The sequence below is a fragment of the Geotrypetes seraphini genome, chromosome 5 (genome assembly GCF_902459505.1).
Source record: "Geotrypetes seraphini chromosome 5, aGeoSer1.1, whole genome shotgun sequence".
In the NCBI taxonomy this organism is placed as follows: Eukaryota; Metazoa; Chordata; class Amphibia; order Gymnophiona; family Dermophiidae; genus Geotrypetes; species Geotrypetes seraphini.
Genome location: NC_047088.1, coordinates 254,019,568 through 254,040,351, shown reverse-complemented (window position 1 = coordinate 254,040,351; position 20,784 = coordinate 254,019,568). Strand labels below are relative to the sequence as shown.

The 20,784-nt window shown below is 39.7% G+C and overlaps 1 protein-coding gene across 7 annotated transcripts in view; it reads left to right on the top strand.

The window, feature by feature from the left end:
* Nucleotides 1–20,784, top strand: part of PTPN4 (protein tyrosine phosphatase non-receptor type 4) — a 272,694-nt gene that overhangs the window by 85,332 nt on the left and 166,578 nt on the right. For 6 of the 7 annotated variants that reach the window (XM_033945428.1, XM_033945424.1, XM_033945426.1 and 3 more), the window contains 2 exons: nt 7,312–7,432; nt 20,303–20,390. In XM_033945428.1, coding sequence (XP_033801319.1) covers nt 7,312–7,432; nt 20,303–20,390 — 209 coding nt within the window. Of the gene's footprint in view, nt 1–7,253; nt 7,433–20,302; nt 20,391–20,784 lie in introns of all 7 variants that reach the window. The other variant, XM_033945429.1, reaches the window with a different exon arrangement.

The window sequence follows — 20,784 nt, the reverse complement described above, 5'->3', positions numbered from 1 at the left end:
TGTTCCAAGGTTAATGCCTCTGATGATGAAATCCCCCAACAGTTATAGTTTTCTGTTTTTGGCTTTTTTATTTGTGCTTAGGGTGCGCTTGTTCTCTTGAATTACCTTCATTGGTTCCAGTCCCACCTCCCTTCTGTTTTCTTGAGTATTGCAGTGCACTAGTGGAGCGAAGGAATTCTGTAGAGGTAATATTAATGAAGGTGGATGCCTAACATTCTATTTGCTTTCTTTGCCGCTGCCGCGCATTGTGCGGACAGTTTCAGGGTCCTATCTATCACCCAGGTCCTTTTCTTGTTCGTTCTTATCCAGAGTTGCACCTGACATTCTATACTCGTGTTCCTTGTTCTTTCTGCCTAAATGCATTACTTTGCACTTTTCCACATTAAACTTCATCTGCCATTTCTCCGCCCATTTCTCTAACTGACACAAGTCACTCTGGAGTTCCTCGCTATCCTTCTGCGATCTGATTGCCCGGCATAGCTTTGTGTCGTCTGCAAACTTCTGACGGTGTGTCCAAAATATGTAAGACAGTTGTAACGTCATTATTTGGGCTTCAAGTGACATAGCTGGTTTGATCTCTCCCAGAATCAATTTGTTAGTTCTTCTCGCAGTCCATGGCATGCATAAAATCTTTCTCTAGCACCAAAGCTCAAATGAGTAAATCTTCTTTCTGTCTTGTTTCCGTGCTTTCGCATTCATAATTGACCATTGAGAAAATGAGTGCGTGAACAACTCTGATATTCATTTGGAGTGTTGATTTCCTTGCCTTTGAATACTTTGTTGAGAGCCTTCATTGAAGAGCGACCAAGTGCTGTCCTGTGGAGTATTTCTTCCCTGTTAGTTGTTTCTTTGTTTAGGAAAAAGCCCAGGAGATTGAAATGCTTTACAACTTCTATTCTATCGCCTTCAAGCTCAAAATCTTCATCATTTTCCATTTTTCATGATCTTTGTCTTGTTTATGTCCAGTTCTAATCCTGTTATGACTTTCTGCTTTGACTTTTCTCAGTAGATACAGCATATCTTCTTTGCTGCTGTTGATGAGTGTTATATCATTTGCACAGTGCAGGTATATTTTGGCCACCATGTATGTAGGCAAGATTGATAAGAATTTGTGGTCTTTGTCCTCTTTTACTAATACTTCTATAATTTTTCTTGGGGTTTTTTTTATTGCCCTTTGAAAGATAGACAGTGGGAGGGAGACAGAAAGAAAGGAAGAAAGCCACAGGGGCAGGGAGAGAGACAGAAAGACCGACAAAGGGGGCCAGAGAGAGAGAGACAGAAAGAAAGACAGACAGCAGGAGAGAGAGAGACAGAAAGAAAGAAAGACAGACAGACATATATTCTATCACCCGTTAATGTAACGGGCTAAAAGACTAGAGTATTACATATAACTTCTGTTACGATTTTTCTTTTCTCAGTTTGATAAATAACTTTTTCTAAAGTGTGTTTCTCTCAAGTTTATTGCTTGTATATTACATATTAAATGCTAATAACAATTTTAAAAAAGCAAAACAAAAAGGGGTGGGATGAACACAGGATCTATAATTAGAAAATTAATCCTGATTAATAACTCTCTCTCTAATAGATTTTCCCTTTACAGAGGTACCCGTCAAGGCTGTCCCCTTTCACCATTATTATTTGATCTAGCATTGGAACCTTTATTATCTGCTATCCGACAGTGTTCCCTAATAAAAGGTATTCCCTCATCCAATCGAGACATTAAATTGGCAGCTTATGCCGATGACGTTCTCCTCTTTCTCAGAGATCCCCTTTTCTCTCTACCCCATCTCATTCACATAGTTTCCCAATATTCTCGTCTCTCGGGATACTCTGTCAACTGGGAGAAGTCGGAGATCTTTCCTCTCAATGACCATATTTCCTTCTCAGATCTAGCTCACTTCTCTTTTCCATGGTCACAAGGAGCTGTGAAATATTTGGGAATCCTAATTCATAAAGATCCAGATCATGCTCAGGATCTTAACATAGCCAAAATCAAAAATTTAATTTTAAATACTACAACGCGTTGGTCTCCGCTTTATCTGTCCTGGTGGGGTAGAATAGCCTCCATTAAAATGACTCTGGCTCCACAAATTAATTACATTCTTTCTATGCTTCCCCTTTTATGCCAGAAAAAATTCTTTCATTGGCTTAATATAAAAATTTCTGAATTTATTTGGAACAAGAAAAAACCTCGTATTGCTCTCGCCAAGCTGAAGGCCTCTAAGATTAATGGCGGCCTAAATCTACCAGATTTTTACTACTATTACATTGCATCATTAGCCAAATATGGAGCTCAATGGATAGTTGACTCGAACCCTCAAGATCAACCAGCATGGTTCGAAATGGAACGCTTTTTATGTACACCACTACACGCCTCGTGCTTTCTTACAGTGTCAATACCTAGACACTTGAGAAGGTATTCTTTATTATGTGCAACGCAGCATGCTTTACGCCTATTAGATGCAGCGGCTGAAATTCACGCTGATGAAGGCCCACTCATGTCCCTTTGGAATAACTCTAAAATTCAGATCAATGGAAGATCCCTCTCATGGAAAAGGTGGCAGCGGGCGGGTGTGTGGTTTGTTCATCAATTGATCTCCTCTAATTCTTTTGTCCCCTTTGATATTTTCCGTTCCACATACTCACTCCCATCCTCTGTACGATCACAATGGCTTATGCTTACTGGAATATTAGATAATATACATACACGCCCTGATTTTATGACCTCTATTCATACTGTTCGCCATTGGTCTACTCTGGCTTTACTGAAGGGTAAGGCAATATCTCTTTTTTATGGTATACTAAGAGATCACTTCTTCACTTTTTCAACTCAATCTATGAACCATTGGGACTCTATTTTGAAAACCACGCTTTCTGAAATAGATTGGGAACTCTTCTGGTCTTCCACAAATCGTCCTCTTTTATCATCCAGAGTTTCACAATCAATGTACTTTGTTATGTGGAATGCAGTATGGACTCCATATCGTAAGTGGAAAGCGAATCTACAACAAGATTCTACCTGTTGGAACTGTCTGAAAGCACCCGGAACTCTCGATCACATGCTTTTCCACTGCAATATGGTTCATTCCTTTTGGCTTCGTATTTGGGATACCATAAAATCTGTCACTAAATGTTCAGAAGTGATCTCCATGGATATTATAATTCTTCGTTCTCAACACCCATGTTTTGCACAATCAAATTGCCCGCCTAAACTCATTGACACCATGTTCATGACAGCTCTAATGCATATTCTGAAAAACTGGAAATCATCCTCATTGCTAGACTACACCTTTTGGTGGAACTCCTTGAGTATGTACCATAAATTTGAATCTTATGCATATGAAAAGAAATTATTTTCTCGATCTTCCACAAATTTGACACGAAACAAATCACCTTGGACATTCCTAGATTCATATGTTCGTTCTGCTCTATAGACACTTCTGCCTCTCTCTTTCTCTCTCTATATCTCTCTCTATTTCTCATTCTCTTTCTCTTCCTTTATATTTCTCTCTCTTTCTCTTATCCCTCCTGCTTCTCTGTCTTCTTCTATTCCTTTTCTAAGCAGTTCCAGATACTCTGGATCCTTCTCATTAATCTAGTTTTATTCAAATGATTGTAGATACAAATATTTGATACATGATTTTTATTATGATCTATATGTTTGAACTGCTTTCTGTTTATAATTCCTATAATATTCAATAAAACCATTGAACTAAAAAAAAAAAAAAAAAAAAAGATTGTTTAGCTTTTCAGCCCTTTTTGATTTATGTTGTTAGGCCTTATAGGTTATTTTATACCCTCCATAATGATATCTCTGGTAGGGGTGTGTGGGTCTTTAAGTGTATCTGGCCCTCAAAAGTTATATAAGTATCAATTTGATATTCTTTCATGCTTTTCTTGTCCGTATTTGTCTATAGCATCACATGCAATAAATATGTTCTATTCACCCTAGAAAATGAATGGTATAAATAAAACTTAAATGGTTGCATGTATATTTGATGTATGGTGCTTAGATTGCAACTCTGGCTGTGAAGAACTTAAGGTAGACTTGGGCTGAAAAGAACTTGATGGAAACTCCAGTAATTTGGAACATCAGGACTATGCCATGCAGACTTTTACGATTTGTGTCCAGCAAATGACAATATGGTTCAGATACACTGGAGTAGGTTTCAACGGGCAACTCCAGTAGTCGGAACCTAAGGACAGACTTAGGCAGACTTCTACAGTCTATGTTCCAGAAATGCCAAAGAAAGAAAATTTAATTATGAATTGAAAATGAGCGTGACTGTTGGGGCATATTTAGGTTTTTATCTGTCGTCATTTACTATGTTTGTTTGAAGAACAGAGATTTTTGTATTGATAGAAACCTGAGGACTTGTGAGAAGTCTGCATGGTTATTCAGCTCACATCACTGGGTGGGCAGCGATTGTTTTGCAGATGTTCATACCATAGTTCATATTAATTTAATACACTGCAAAGAAGTCAGTAATATAATAATAATAATAACAGTTTATATACCGCAGGACCGTGAAGTTCTATGCGGTTTACATAAGATTAAAAAATGGTACAAATTGATTGAACTTAAAGGAGGTGAGAGAAAGTAGTTAAGAGGTCAAGGGAACCGTTATTGAGGGGAAAGAGATGTACATAAAAAGATAATAAAAATTTGGGTGGGTAACAAGACAAAACAGAGGGAGAAAAAGTAGAGTGTAGTAAGATGAAGGAAGGGCCATTTAACAAGTCAGAAGTTATAGTTCTAATAAAAGTAGTGCTGTGCACTAGGTTGAGGTGATGGGAGAGAAACAAGCAGCAGTGAAAAGTTGAGCAGTTGAAAATTATTCCTGCCTTCTAGAAACTGACATTTGGGGTATAGGGGTAGCTACAGTGAGGGCTGCTCATTATTTTAAGGGATAAGGCTTTCCAAGGGGAGCCAGGACTTGGGGAGGGGGCTTTTCTTTTTTCTTTTAACTTTACACTGGCTACAGGTGACTCTGAATGCACACTGGCCTTCTAGGTAGTTGAGGCTACTGGAGTAGTAAGCAGGTGACAAGAACCATATGGTCTTTTTAAGCACTGCCTGCAGAACAGTTTAAAAATGTTACCATAGATACAAACTCAAAAAGCTCTTAGGGCTGCTTTTACTAAGCTGCGATAGCAGTTTTAGCACGTGCTGAATTACCGCATGTGCTAAACCCGCACTCCATGGCTAGAACTAACGCCAGCTCAATGATGGCGTTAGCGTCTAGGGTGTGGGGCAATTCAGCGCGTGTTAAAACCGCTATCACAGCTTAGTAAAAAGAGCCCTTAGTCATGATATTGCATGTTAAATTTCTTGCAATATTTAGCTATGGATATAAATGAGCTAGGAGCTAAATCCATAGCTACATACTTTTGCATGTTAGTATATTGGCCTCACTGTATGATAAACTAAATAGGATGGATGTCATATCTTTTGTAAGAGTTTGCTATAGCATTTGTCTTGAAGTGACTATCTTTTTTGAGGAGAATAGAGAATGCTGTATTTTTGCTAGTTATAATTTATAAGATGCCTCTTCATAATGAAGAAAAATTGGTGTAGCAGGCTCCAGCACATAATCGGGCTTTTTCCATAGAGCGTGGGTAAAAAACGAAAATGAAACGTGTAATGTATTCAGATGTGTCTCTTTTGAAAAGTGCTTGGATTTGATGAGTACCGTATATATTCAAATATAGGACGAGATTTTTGGGCCAAAAAATGGCCCCAAATGGGGGCCTCGTCCTATATTCGAGTCATCAACCCAACCCCCCCCTCTCCCGGACGATACGGGAGCCTCTCCATCCCTGGTTCCCTTTTTGTGGCCAGCGGTGCACCCAGCTGAGCCGAGCTTTTCTTGCTTCCTGCTCAGCCCTGCGCTGCTTTCTGAATGGCTGTCATGAGTTCTCGCAGGACGAGAACTGGTGGCGGCCATTCAGAGAGCAGCGCTGGGCTGAGCAGGAAAAGCTCGGCCCAGTCGGGTGCGCCGCTGGGCGTGAAAAGGGAACCGGGGACAGAGAGGCTCAGCACCGGGCAGGGCATGGAAAGATCGCTCCTGCCCCATATACCGCTGGACCACCAGGGATTAAAAATGGCACAAAAGGTAAGTTTGTGTCTGTGTGTGTGTGTGTGGGGGGGGGGGGGGGTTAAAAAAAAAAGTTAGTTAGCCGGGATGGGAGACAGGAGGCATCCCTCCTATCCTGGTCTACCACTAGACCACCAGAGGTACGATGGTGAGGCAGGATGCAAAGCCTGGCATGGAGTGAGGGGGCTGGGTACAGAGCCTGGTAAGAAAAGGAAGAGGGCTGGGTGCAGAGCCTGGCAGGGGAGGGCGTGAGGGAGGTGTAGATCCTGGCAGGGCATGGCACTTGAATATCAAGCCCCCGTCTTATATTCGAGACAATCTTTTTTTTTTTTTTCCCTCCTTTTTTGGGGGAAAAATGGGGGTCTCTACTTATAATCGGATCGACTTATATTCGAGTATATACGGTATTGTAATTTTTGCTAAACAAAAAAAATTGATATGAAAGTTAGGGTGCTCAAGAGGCCTGGTTAGCTGTCAGCCATAGTCATGGCTACCCACCATTTCTGGTGATGTGCATCTTCCTCCTCCTGCATGGCAGTCCTGGATATTCAATACTAGGGCCATTTCCGACCACCGACATTGAATATCCAGGTCAAAATTTGCTGCCTCAAACTTAGCCAGCCAAGCTAATATTCAGCGGCTAGCTGGCTAAGGCAAAATAGTGATAGAGTGACCTGCTTTTTAGGTAGGTTTATCTAGCTGCTAGCCTTAGCTGGCCAGCCACTGAATATTGGCAGTTACTGGCTGTCACATGATACAGCTGGTCACTGGCCAATCTAGTGAGCTAGATTTTCAGTGGGAAATAGCTGGCTGTGCTGAATATTGAATATCAGCGGATAGCCAGCAAACTGATGAATATTGGGGGGTGGAGGTGGGGGAATAACATGGGGATAAATTTGTCCCTGTCCCCGTGAGTTCTGTCCCTGTCCCACTTTAGTGTTCGAAGCTTGTGCAGATGAGAATAGAGCTTGCAGGAATAGGATGGGATGGAGATAGATCCCACAAGGACAGGGCCAAATTTGTCCCCATGTCATTCTCTGTTTACAGTTGAATTTTGACTTTGATTTAAGGATGTTACAGATATACTGAAATAAGGCAAATCCTAATATTGGGGTATATTTAGTAGCTAAGCCTTCATTTCTCACTTTTCCTTAGTATTGAAACTGGTCCTTGTACATGCAACTGGAACTGAAAATTGCTTATTGTGTTATAGCTGAACTGGGCGACTACAACCGTTCAGAGCACTTGCCAGGCTACCTCGCCAATTACTCCTTTATCCCAAGTCAGCCTCAAGATTTTGAAAAAGAAATAGCAAAATTACATCATCAGCATACGTAAGAATTCATTTTTTCTTATTCTTCAAATGCACGTGACCTGTAATAGAGCAATGAAGTATTTGTCATGTCTTTTAGCAGTGTTGCAGTGAGTTTTTCTCCAAGGATAAGCAGAACGTTGCTTTTCACATAAGGATGATGTCATTTTCCAGAGCCTCGGTGCAAACACTACCCAGAATTCTAGATCTTTAAGAAGCTTTTAGCAGTATTGCATCGTGCATGTACAAGTGGCTTCCCGCTTGACATGAGCACACAGGATCAACAATCTTTGTTTTTCCATGGAGTAGAGGTCACATTCAGTAAGCTTTCCCCAGTATTTAATTTTTTTTTTTTCTTGTTTTTCAGTGCTTTCCCTTGCGGAGCGGGGTTTTTCTTCATTAGTTGGGTTTTCTCAGTATTCACTCCTTACCCCTTTAATTGATTAGATTTTTTTTTTTTTAAACAAGTTTGTTTTCATTTTTTTTGCAGCTCCTGAGGCTGACTTAGGCCCAAGCACCAGTCGGGGTAGCTTTTTATCTTCGTGAAAATTTCTCATTATTTTTCACAACAGAGCCATTTAATTTTACATTTGGTTTTCTATACTGTTCTCCCAGGGGAGCTCAGAACAGTTTACATGAATTTATTCGGGTACTCAAGCATTTTTCCCTATCTGTTCTGGCGGGCTCATAATCTATCTAATGTAACTAGGGCAATGAGGAGATTAAGTGACTTGCCCAGGGTCACAAGGAGCAGTGTGGGTTTGAACCCACAGTCTCAGGGTGTTGAGGGTTTAGCTTTAACTACTGCACCACACACTTCCCTTTCTGGGACTAACCTCCATAACTGGTGTCTTTCCTTCCAAGACCTCTGTGTTTTCTGATTAAAATGCAGAAACATACTCAGAAAAGGAAAAAAATATATATTTTGTGCTTCCAAAACTAATCCATCAACATCATCATTGAGGCCATTAGTCCACAGAGCTGGAGGAGTTACATTGGACACTGAGGGTGCACCAGCAATGAGGGGGTATTCTGCTACCTTGACACTGGACCATGCTCAGACAAGAGCTTTCTGGATTACTGCAGTCACAGGCTTTAAAGGCTTCCATGCCTGCCTCAGCCCAGCCCGAGGATACATTGAAATGTCGATCAAGGACGAGGTCACACACCCCTGCTCAATGTCAAGCATCAGAGTTGGCACGAACCCACTTGACGCATGTATTGCTATCTCCTACTTCAGAACATCGGCCTGCACCTCGATATACAGTCAACACTCCTCTCAACACACACTCCTTGATTTACCTAGTAGGGAGTACTTTGAGGAGTCTAACTCCAGATATCTTCTGATCTTTTCCCTCCTCAATGATGCACATCTTTGCTAGAAAGTATATCTTTTACTGTCTTTATAACACAGATGAGACAGTCTTTGCCCATCAAAATGGAAACAGGAGGAGCCTCCTTCTGAACTTTTTGAAATCTTTGATTTTGAAGCACCACTAAATGAATGTATTAAGGTACCCTTACGCAAAGTCATGAAAGATACTTTGTTTAAAAACTGGGAGACACCCTATCAGTCTAGGTAGCTCCTTGAAAGATAGATGCATTGTACAGAATTCAAACATGTCCAGGATTTGACAGAACTCAACTTGGAATAATCTTCCTGAGTATATTAAACGGCAGCAGAATATATATACAAAACTTAAAAACTGTTGAAGCGGCATCTTTTCTGCCAGACGAAATATAGGGTTTGAGACTATGTTATTAATGAAAAGGAGAAGATGATAATAAGGTGCTGGTCGCCTGTGTACTTTATGGTTACTATTTTTTGTTTTGTATTGTGGAAGTATTTATTATTGATGGTGTATGTATTTTGATTTATAGTTTTGTATGTAAGTTTGTAACCCGCCTTGGGTAAGGGCAGGGTATAAATGAATAAACAAACAAACTTCAACACCATTCATTAGTTGTAGAATCTGCCCTCAAACACTTCTCCTCCTCCTCCAAGCAGAGAAGCCATAACATTGGACTCTTATGGCAAACACATTTTCCAGTTCCCTATGCTCCTCAATAGAATTATGAATTATCAGTTTTACATGTCCATTTACTTCAAATCTTTACTAAAATAATTGTCAGAATTTGAAGAATTTTTTCCCCTGGATAATTTAAAACAATTACCTAAGAACTTACTACTAGGAAGTTCATGGCTAGAGCTGCTTTTGATGCCTTTAATGTAACAGTGACAATACGCCATTTGTCCTGGTTTTGGGTTTCTGATCTGAAAACTTCAGTTCAAGAATGCCTTTCCAGTGTATTTGTAAGGGAGATGATCTATTTGGAGAAAAAAATTGAGGAAGCTGCAGATAGGATAAAAAATTATACAGATACTATGACAAACTTCTCAGTCTTCTTCATCGTCCAGAAGATAATCTACATCATCCAGACATTCGTATTCAACAGACTGCGAATATCAGCTTTCTTGCTCATCTTCTAGGCCCACTTCTCAATCTTCATCGTCCAGAAGATAATCTACCTCATCCAGACATTCGTATTCAACAGACTGCTACTATCAGCTTTCTTGCTCATCCTCTAGGCCCACTTCTCAGTCTTCATCTCATCCAGAAGATAATCTACCTTATCCAGACAATTCGTATTCTACAGACCACTACTATCGGCTTTCTTCCTCATCTTCTAGGCCTGCTGCTCATTGACCTGCACAAGGCAACAGAGACCACAAAAATCACAACCTTGTTCTCAATCTAAACTTCACTTGTCCTTTTGACTCCTTTCTAGAGATCATTTCCAAATTCCTCTGACTTTCCCTTGCAGTCTTCCCAGCAGAGACAGGTTAATCTATTTTCACCAATGATGGACTCTTACCTCCATAGATCAGTGGATGCTTTGAGTTGTTGTTCACGACTACACCCTGTGCTTGCTCAGATAACTTCCAAACCATCCATCAAAAGAGTCTCCTTTCCACTCCCTCCAGAATACCCTCCTTTACTAAGACCTCTTGGTCTTTCTCCACCTAAACACAATAGAACCTGTACCTCTGCAGAAGAGAAGCCAGGAATTTGACTCCAAATATTTCCTAATACTGCAAAACCCAGAGGTCTTCGACCTATTTTAACCCTCTAGGGCAGTGTCCCGCAAACTTTCTCGAGCCACGGCACACTAAAGGAAGTGGCCGTAGCTCAAGGCACTTGGAAGTTCATGGATATCACTGTGATGATGTCACGTGCATGCGTGACATCATCATGTTGATGTCCACATGTGTGTGAAGGCCTTCCAGGCAGGCTCTGAGATGCCAGTGGGGGGTGCCAGAAGGGAAGATGACCAGAGAGAATAGGTGCTGGTGCCCACTGATTGCCTACAGGATGTGCCTCTCGCCACTAGAGGCACATCTTGTAGGCAGTTAGCTGGTGCCTCTCCTCCTCCCCAGTGTACCACAGCACACCTGAAATCTCAGGAGACGCCCTAGTGTGCCTTGATACACAATTTGAGATACATTGCTCTAGAGTCTCAACAAATACTTGTTGAAAGGGAAGTTCCACATGGTCTCTCTGGGAACCCCTCTACTATTCCTGGAAAAAGATGACTGACTCTACTCTCTAGATCTCAAAGAGGCCTACACTCATATTTATATTCTGCCTGCTCACAGACAGTACCTTCCTTTCGAATTGGATCTCAAGACTTCCAAAACAAGGTTCTACCTTTGGCCTAGCTTCATCATCTAGTGGTGTGGTGGTGGCCCTTCACTCATGGGAGTTTCACATATTTCCCTATTTCAGTGTATCGCAAACTGTGTGCCTGCTGATATATCAGGTGTAACCTGGTACACTGGGGAAGAGGAGAGATGCCGGTGCCAGCTGTCTACAGGACGTGCCTCTCGCAAAGTAAGCAATCTCCCGACGCTGGCACCTCTTTTCTATGCTGGCCCTTCTCTCCAGGGCAGGTCCTTCTCTTGGCGCAAGGCCTGTTTGGAGGGCCTTTGTGCATGCACTGACGTCAGTGCGTGTGATGTCATCATGCTGATGCCAGCGCACTTCCGGGTGTCTCGAGCCAGGGACACTAGGTTTAGTGTGCCCCAGCTCAAAAAGTTTGTGAGACACTGCCCTATTTCGATGACTTGTTGATAAGATTTTCAAGGTTTCAAGGTTTTATTAAAAATTTGATTAATTGCCTATTAACATTCTAGGCGATGTACAATAGAAGTAAAATGAGGGGAGCAAAATTTAAATAATAAGAACCAAAACATGGACAAGATCAACAGGCAAACGGGAGACAAGAGGGCAGAGGGTGAAATACAATATTATCAGAAAAGAAAACAGTTAAGGGCATCACAAAAGGGTAGGGAAAGGTTAGTTGAGAGCTGCCTTTTCAAAGATTGTGAAAGAGTTCTGAGTTATGGAGTAAAAGCATCTCTATAGAGGAAGCTTTTTAATGCTGCTTTTAATTTATCAATGTTTGATTCCTCCCTCAGCTAAGAGGGCAGGGAGTTCCAAATTTGGGGTGCTGTAACAGCAAATGAAGTGTTACGTCGCATGTGAAAAGTTTTGAGGGAGGGAACAAAAAGTAAATTTTGAGAAGAGGATCTTAGAATTGTAACAGGAGTATGTGGAATCAATAGCTTATTGATAAAAACTGTCTGTCTGGATTTAAGCTCATTTCCGCTCTACATCATTTGAGGACATCTGCAAAGCAGCTACTTGGTCTTCAAGTCATACCTTTGTTTCTCACTACTGTTTGGAACAAAACTCCAGAAAAGACAGTTGGTTTGGTCAAGTAGCTCTACACAATGTTTTTTACTTTCTGAGTGCCAACTTTCCCTCCAATCCTCTGGGGTTTTGCCAGGATCATGTTTATGTATCCATTATCCTCATCCAGAGTCATGATCTGGCAGCTTGGGAGTCCCATATGTGATAATAAGAACATAAGTGTTTCCGACAGTGGACAACCCAGGTCACAAGTACCTGGCAAGATCCCAAGGAATAAAACAGGTTTTATGTTGCTTATTCTAGGAATAAGCAGAGGATTTTCCCAAGCCATCTCAATAATGGCTTATGGACTTTTGTTTTAGGAAATTATCAAAACCTTTTTTAAACCTTGCTAAGCTAATTGCGTGTCCTCGGAGAGTACAAAGATACTTACCTGTAGCAGGTGTTCTCTCAGGCATATACTACTACTATTACTTATTTCTATAGCGCCCTCATTCTCACAACCCACCTATCTCCCCTAGTTGGCTTCTTACCTTTGTTACTGAACTGTTAGTCTCATGAGCTGACATTGGGCAGGTAGACACCGGAATGTGTGCAGTATGGGCACTGTTTAAAAATTTAAAGTGACGGATACTTAGTAGTATCCATACTAGGTTCTTTGGATGACGTGTGGGAATATATGCCTACTGTCCTCAGAGGACCCTGCCAGAGGTAAATATCTTTTGCTTTTTCCAACATTCAGTTTAAATCTGTTAGCATTAAACCATGACCTCAGCATTTGCAAACGCCCCTTAAAAAACATAGAATAGCTGTATCAGTATTCTTTACTGGAAAATAAAATTGAATATAATCTGCACTTAGACGATATTGAATACTCAAACATAAAAGTACTCGACAAAATGGAATCTTTATATATATTGAACAGAATTGCAGAAAGGGCAGAACCTTGAAGATGCACCCATAGAAATAAGTATCCAAGTAGAATTTCTTCACCTAAACAAACCTTAAAACTGTGTTCAGTAAGGAATGATTTAAATCATTCCCATATTGTTCCTGAAACACCTAATGAGTAAGTTCTAATTAATGAAATCTTAGGGTAAATAATGTCAAAAGTGGGAGACACTTCTAGGAACATCATTAGGTAGTCCTCACCATGGTCAAAGCCAGCATGAATAGAATCCATAACAGAAATCGACATCATCTCAATTTAATGCTTAGTTCTGAAACTATATTGAAGAGCATCAGTCAATTTATTTATACAAAGAAATCCTTCAACTGTTTTAAAACTTTTGCTAGAAATTTCAAGGAGGAAATAGGCTAGTAATTTCTCACCTGCTTAGGATCCAGACCAGCATCTTTTAGCAATGGGCAATTAGCCGCATTTTACAAAACATCTAGAATTTGTCCTTAAGATAATAGTTGTCAAAGGAACTAATAGGCTCTTCATACTCTTGATAGTTTCAGGGGTACAATTCTCTAATGGGTAATGTGAAGAATTCACCTTGGACATAGTAGACTTCACTTGTCCTTGGTGGGAAACCTCAGAAAAACTCATCCAGTTCAACTCTAATTTTTACCTCCCTAGCATTTCCTGTTATTGAGACAAACATGGGGGAAGCCACTGAATTGGCCACCATGAGGATGGGCTGCTGGGCTAAGTGGCTATTCTTATGTTCTTATCTCCTCACTAAAAAAAATTGTAAGGGTCTGTGGTTAAAAGACCACAACTCATCAATACATCAACAATCCCACTATTATAACAGGGATGATTAACGATGTTGTCTTGATATGTCTATGTTATACGTGATAATCGGAGGGAAACAAGATTCTATGTATGTCATATGGAAGCCGCATATGCGGTATATAAATTTTTAAATAAATAAAAGAAATATTCATCCTGCTGCTAATGGTTGCTTAAAACAGAAAAGGAAGAAAAGCCTCAGAGTTAAGGGAGGAGACCTTACCATTCAAGTATAATATACCCCTCAGTTGAGTCATTGTCATAAAAACCTCCTTTCTACCATTTAGCACCCTAAAGAAACTAATGATTTCCAAAAAGCTATCATTTCACAATGTTCTTACAAAAAATATTTTTACACTAATCTATCAAAAATCCTACTACTGCAGTTCATATAGTTTCAAAATGTCAGCACTCACTTTCAAACATTCACTTTCAAAAAGACTGGACTTAGTAAACATAGATGCTTTAGAAATGCTGTCCAGCGATTATCAGGTTCATCAAGTTCTTATTCTCATCCACATTTCAGAGCACTCAGGAACAATATCTTGTAATAGGCTTTATTTGTTTGTTTATTTTTAAGTCATTTCACCTTTTAAAATCACAGCAGAGCTCAAAGCATGTTCTAAATGTCACAAAAATCTAGTTTCATACTTTGGTTTTGAGTCCACACAACTTCACATCATATATCAGCCAGCGATTTTTCCTTTTCCTCAGATTTGGTATCAGAATGATTAATGGCATTATATATATCCAGAAGTTTTAAGATAAGAATGCATTCACAATTAGGGATTTTGTAGTGCTAGAATAGAAGTGTGAATAAAAGAAATGAATTATGGGCCTGAATTCCATTGTGATTTTATACCATGGAAATTGCTTGCAAGTATGAGTGCTATATAAATCTAAGTTTCATAACAGCCTTACTACTAAATGGCACTAGCTTCTGAAGAAATTCTCCTGAGCTTAGTGGTTTTACTTTTAGGGCTCCTTTTACAAAGGTGCGCTAGTGTTTTTAGCGCACGCACCGGATTAGCGCGTGCTAGCTGAAAAACTACCGCCTGCTTAAAAGGAGACGGTAGCGGCTAGCGCGCGGGGCAATTTAGCGCGTGCCATTCCACGCGTTAAGGCCCTAATACACATTTGTAAAAGAAGCCCTTATGTCAATAATGTTATGTTGATTTTTAAAAAGGGTTCTGGGGTAATCTGGGAAATAACAGCCTGACTTCAGTGCTAGGCAAACTAGTGGAAATTATTGTAAAAAATAAAATTACCACTGCTATTAATTATTTCTAGAGTGTTACCAGATATATAAAAATATTATAATGCCTCTGTATTGCTCCTTTGTACATCCTTACCTTGAGTATTGCACACAGTTCCTAGTTACCTTATCTCAAAAAAGATATAACTGAATTAGAAAAGTTTCAAATTAGAGTGACCAAAATGATAAAAGGAATGGAACTCCTCTCGTATGAGGAAAGACTAAAAAGGTTACGGCTCTTCAGCTTGGAAAATAAACTTTTTTTGAGGGGGGGAAGTAGATTGAGGTCTATACAATCTTGAGTGCTATAGAACGTGTAAGAGTGAATCAATTTTTTTATCCTTTAAAAAAGTACAAAAACCAGGGACACTCAATGAAATTACATGGAAATACTTTAAAAACAAATAGGAAGAAATATTTTTTACTCAAAGAATAGGTAAGCTCTGGAACTCGTTGCATAGCTGGGTTTAAGGAAGGTTTGAACAAGTTCCTGGAGGAAAGGTCCATAGTCTTCTTTTGAAACAGACACGAGAGAAGCCACTTCTTGTTCTTGATTGGGAGTGTGGAATGTTGCTTCTCATAGGTACTGTGACCTGGATTGGGCATGTTGGAAACAGGAAACGGGGGCTAGATGGACCCATTGATCTGACCCAGTATAGCTGTTCTTATCTTCTTAACAAACAGGATGACTCTGTTACACAAATGAGTAATGTATATCACGGTGCTGGGACAAATTAGATCTATGAGTTTTAAACAATTAGAAAAAAGTTTGACGTGCACATACCTTCCCACACATTGTACCTCTGCAGAAAGGCACCTGAGTTGGTTTTCTATTTTGCCACCCTGTGACAAAAAATTGTAAAACCATATTTTTTCTTGTCATTCTGCTAGATAAATTCAGATGAGTGGATTATGCCCCCTTGCTACAAGATGGAGACAGAGACCTGGAACTTTCCAGTGATTTCATCACAATATAAAAGATGATGCAGCTTTGGAACCTGCCATTATTTTCTGCCTCCAGAAAATGGTGGACTTGTACAGCAGTGTTTCTTTTTTTTTTTTGTTGTCGTTTGGCCTAGCTCCCTTAGGCACAGTCTGCGGTCAACAGGTAGAACATGAATTGGTTTGCAAGAGACTCAGAGATTTTTCCATGGATCATGGCACTGATTGCTCTTCCTGCCCTAAGTTCTCTGTCTACAGGGCTTGGTGTGGCTTGGTACTTTGAGCAGTAGTTTTCCTGAAGCTCTCCCAAGTAGGGTACGGCTCCTTAGTAGATTTAGGGAGAGGTATGACCAGTAGAAAAAAGGAGGTATTGATGCCCCTGTGTTAGACTCTGGTGAAACCTCATTTAGAATATTGTGTACAATTCTGGATACCGTACCTTCAAAAAGTTGTAAAAAGCATGGAGTCTGTCCAGAGGAAGGCTACTAAAATGGTGCATGGTCTTCATCATGAGGCGTATGGGGATAGACTTAAAGATCTCAATATGTATACTTTGGAGAAAAGACAGGAGAGGGGAGATATGATAGAAACGTTTAAATACCTATGTGGCGTAATTGCGCATGAGTCGAATCTCTTTCATTTGAAAGGAAGCTCTGGAATGAGAGGGCATAGAATGAAGTTAAGAGGTGATAGGCTCAGGAGTAATCTAAGGAAATATTTATTTTTACAGAAAAGATGGTAGATACATGTAACAGTCTCCTGGAAGAGGTGGTGGAGACAGAGACTCTGTTTAAATTCAAGAAAGTGTTGAATAGGCACGTGGGATCTCATAGAGAGAGGAAGTGATAATGGTTACTCTGTCAAAAATTACCAAGACTAGGGACACTCGATGAAGTTACAGGGAAATACTTCTAAAACCAATAGGAGGAAATATTTTCACTCAGAGAATAGTTAAGCTCTGGAACGTATTGCCGGAGGTTGTGGTAAGAGCGGATAGTGTAGCTAGTTGTAAGAAAGAAAGTCCATAGTCTGTTATTGAGAGAGACATTGGGAGAGCCACTTCTTGCCCTGGATCGGTAGCATGGAATGTTGCTACTTCTTGGGTTTTGGCCTAGTACTAGGGACCTGGATTGGCCACCATGAGAATGGGCTACTGGACTTGATGGACTATTGGTCTGACCCAGTAAGGCCATTCTTATGTTCTTATCATCTTGGTTGCTTTTCTTTTAACTTTTTCTAGTGCCGCTGTATTTTTTTGAGATAAGGAGACCAGAATTGAATGCAATACTCAAGGTGAGGTTGCATCATTGAGTGATACAGAGGCATTATAACATTCTTAGTCTTTTTAACCATCCCTTTTCTAATAATTCCTAGCATCCTGTTTGCCTTCTTGGCCGCCGCCACACATTGGGCGGAAGGCTTCAGCATATTGTCTAAGATGATACCCAGATCCTTTTTTTGAGCGCTGACTCCTAAGGAGGTCTGTAGCATCCGATAACTATAATTTGGATTATTCTTCCCAATGTGCATCACTTTGCATTTGTCCACATTGAATTTCATCTGCCATTTGGACGCCCAGTCTTCTAATTTTCTAAGGTTTTCCTGCAGTTTTTCACAGTCCGCATTCGTTTTAACAACTTTTAACAGTTTAGTGTCATCTGCAAATTTAATCACGTTGCTCGTAGTTCCAATTTCTAGATCCTTTATAAATAAGTTAAATAGCACCGGTCCCAGCACAGATTCCTGTGGCACACCACTTTTTACCCTCCTCCACTGAGGAAAATGGCCATTCAACCCTCTCTTTTCTGTCTGATAACCAGTTCTTAGCCACAATTGAAACATTGCCTCCTGTCCCATGACTCTAATTTTCTCAGGAACCTCTCATGAGGAACTTTATCAAAAACTTTCAGGAAATCTAGAAACCAACTTGGAACCTCATCATTCGATAAAATAAAATATGATGTCTAAGATATAAGTATGAAAATAATTTTTAAAAATTATTGAATTATGCTAGAACTTAAGTAAAAACCACAAATAGACAATTCTTAAATCACATTAAGGTAAATTTATGTTTATACTTGGTAACCAAGGTATGAAATAAACTTCAAATATAATAAAGATAATATATGATGATATTAGTAACAATAGATAATAAACATGATAAATATAATTAAAAATGAAAATATGCAAATGAAGATAAAAAGTAGCATTAACAATCTTCTGATTTAGTCCATTTGGGATGACTCAATCTTTGTTCTGTCTGCAGAAGCAGTCTGTCAGGTCACCTCCTCTCCATGCAGGACATGGCATGCACAGCACAAAAAAAGCTAAAATCTAGTCATCGGATCGCACACACCCAACACTAATTCGTGAGGAAGCCTGTATTCTTTGGTGAAACGGGTTCCCATCGGATATTGAATTCTGATATTGAGTTTAGACAGTTGCCTAAGCAGCCTGTCTGGAGCCTGAAAGCACAAGATAAGTGGCTGGCTATCTGTTACATGCAAGGGACACTAGTAGATATTTGCATTGATGAAATTTTGAAAGTGCTTGTGCATTTATCAATTGGATTTTTCTGAACAGTCCCTGCTTTATAAAGTGAAAAACATCTGTGCCGATTTACTCAGTAGTGCTTTTGAAAGTTGAAGACACATATTTAACATTAGATTTAAAGACATTTAAAAAGATTTAAAAATTATTTAAAAATTGCTATCTCTACAACGTAGACACAACTTGCTCTCAGTCATCTCTATTGCAAATGTAGATTGTTGTTCATGGAAAGATAAGACATCCCCCGAAAATAAGCTTTAGTGTGTTTTTTGGGCCCAAAATGAATATTAGACAGTGTCTTATTTTCGGGGAAACACGGTAGTAGTAACAGGTATTTTCTTTAGATCACAGGGTAAATTCCCCAGAGTGTTGAGGTAAAGTGTTGGTCTTACTGCAATGACACAATGCATAGGAAGGTACACAGATTATCAGACTTTTTTCTAGTTGTTTTCTGAACTGTAAGAGAGTTATTTGATGACATAACCTGCTTGTATATGTGATTTATCCTTCTATGTATGGAGAATATTTGTTACAGGTAAGGAAATTTGCTTTATTATCATGACAATTTAAATTATAGGGTCCTAAGTCATGGTGCAAATATAATTCATATTATTGATCTTTAGAGATATCAGGAAAATTCAACTTTCTATGGCTGGGAGACTGTTCCAGTTCTTTATGGGCAGTATTAACCACAACAAACATTAGTTTAAAATGCCAGATGTGACATTTAAATAGTTCATGTATATTCAGTGTCCAGATACATGGATAGCAGTGATATTGGGCCAAAATAGCTGTAATAAAGTGAGATTGGCAATTTGTTTTTGGGTGGATTTTTCTTTTTTGTGGCTTAATTTAATCCACTGAACTATATGGTTAAAGGCTGAATATTGCCACTATCTGTGTAGCTAGGCAAAATGCCCTTGCTCTACTCTGTCACAGTACAAGCAGTTGGGGCTTATTCAGCTGCACTATTCTTTAGAGTGCCACTGACAATACAGGGTCTAAGGAGCCTTATCTATATAGTACACTTCTCCCTCAATATTTGCAGGGGTTAGGGGCAGAGCCAGCCCGTGAATAAAAAAAAAACAACGCAAATAATATTTGGGCCGGTTCTGACCCACCCCTCGCTTTCCCCTGGAATTAAAGCTGTATTCCGGACCTTCCCTGCCTCCCTCTCACTTTCCTCTGGAATCCCTTAAGCCTTACCTGGTGGTCTAGCGGGTTTGGGGGGCAGGAACGATCTTCCTACGCTCCTGCCCCATGCAGATCACTCATTGGAAATGGCTGCCGTGAGCTCCCTTAGTCTCGAGAGACTATGACTGGAGCTCAAGGCAGCCATTTCCTATGAGTGATCTGCACCGGACAGGAGCATAGGAAGATCGCTCCTGCCCTGAAAACCCACTAGACCCACTAGTTAAGGCTTAAGGGATTCCGGAGGAAAGCGGGAGGGAGGCAGGGAAGGTCTGGAATACTGCTTTAATTTAAAAAAAAAAAAAAAATCACAAATAACCGAATCCACGGATGCTGAAACCGCGGATTCGGAGGGAGAAGTGTAGTAGGCACTATATGGATACCTTTGTAATATCCAGACCATAATCTTTTATTGTAGTTGATTAAACTGATGATGTACTTTCTGGGAATATTTTCTTAGGTTTTTTTTTTGGTCTTGTTATCCCTTTTTTATTACAGAGGATTGACTCCTGCTGAGGCAGAATTCAGTTATTTAAATATAGCACGAACTTTAGAACTATATGGAGTCGAATTGCACTATGCACGGGTAAGTAAAAGCATTCTAACAGAGGGGAGGGGTAGTGTCCTTTATATTAGAGCAGCATATCAGTGAGAGATGAGCATATCTGATACCAGATTTGTAGAGGAATAAGCCATTTCAGTGGTAACAGTGTCAAAATAAAAAGACTCACAAGTAAACTCAAATGTCTTAGAAGCCAGAAAATAATCAAATAAACCTATGATTCATTTATAAGGATTATTGTAACTAGAGAAGAACAGTTATAGAAATAATAGCAAAAATGATCTAGAAGCCAAAGGAGTCAGTTCAGATTAATCTTAATTATATTATTATAAACCAGAAAAATAAATTGATAAAAATCTTATTTGGTATGGAAAATGAATATATAAAATTGCTCTTTGCTTTCAATCTACATCAGTGG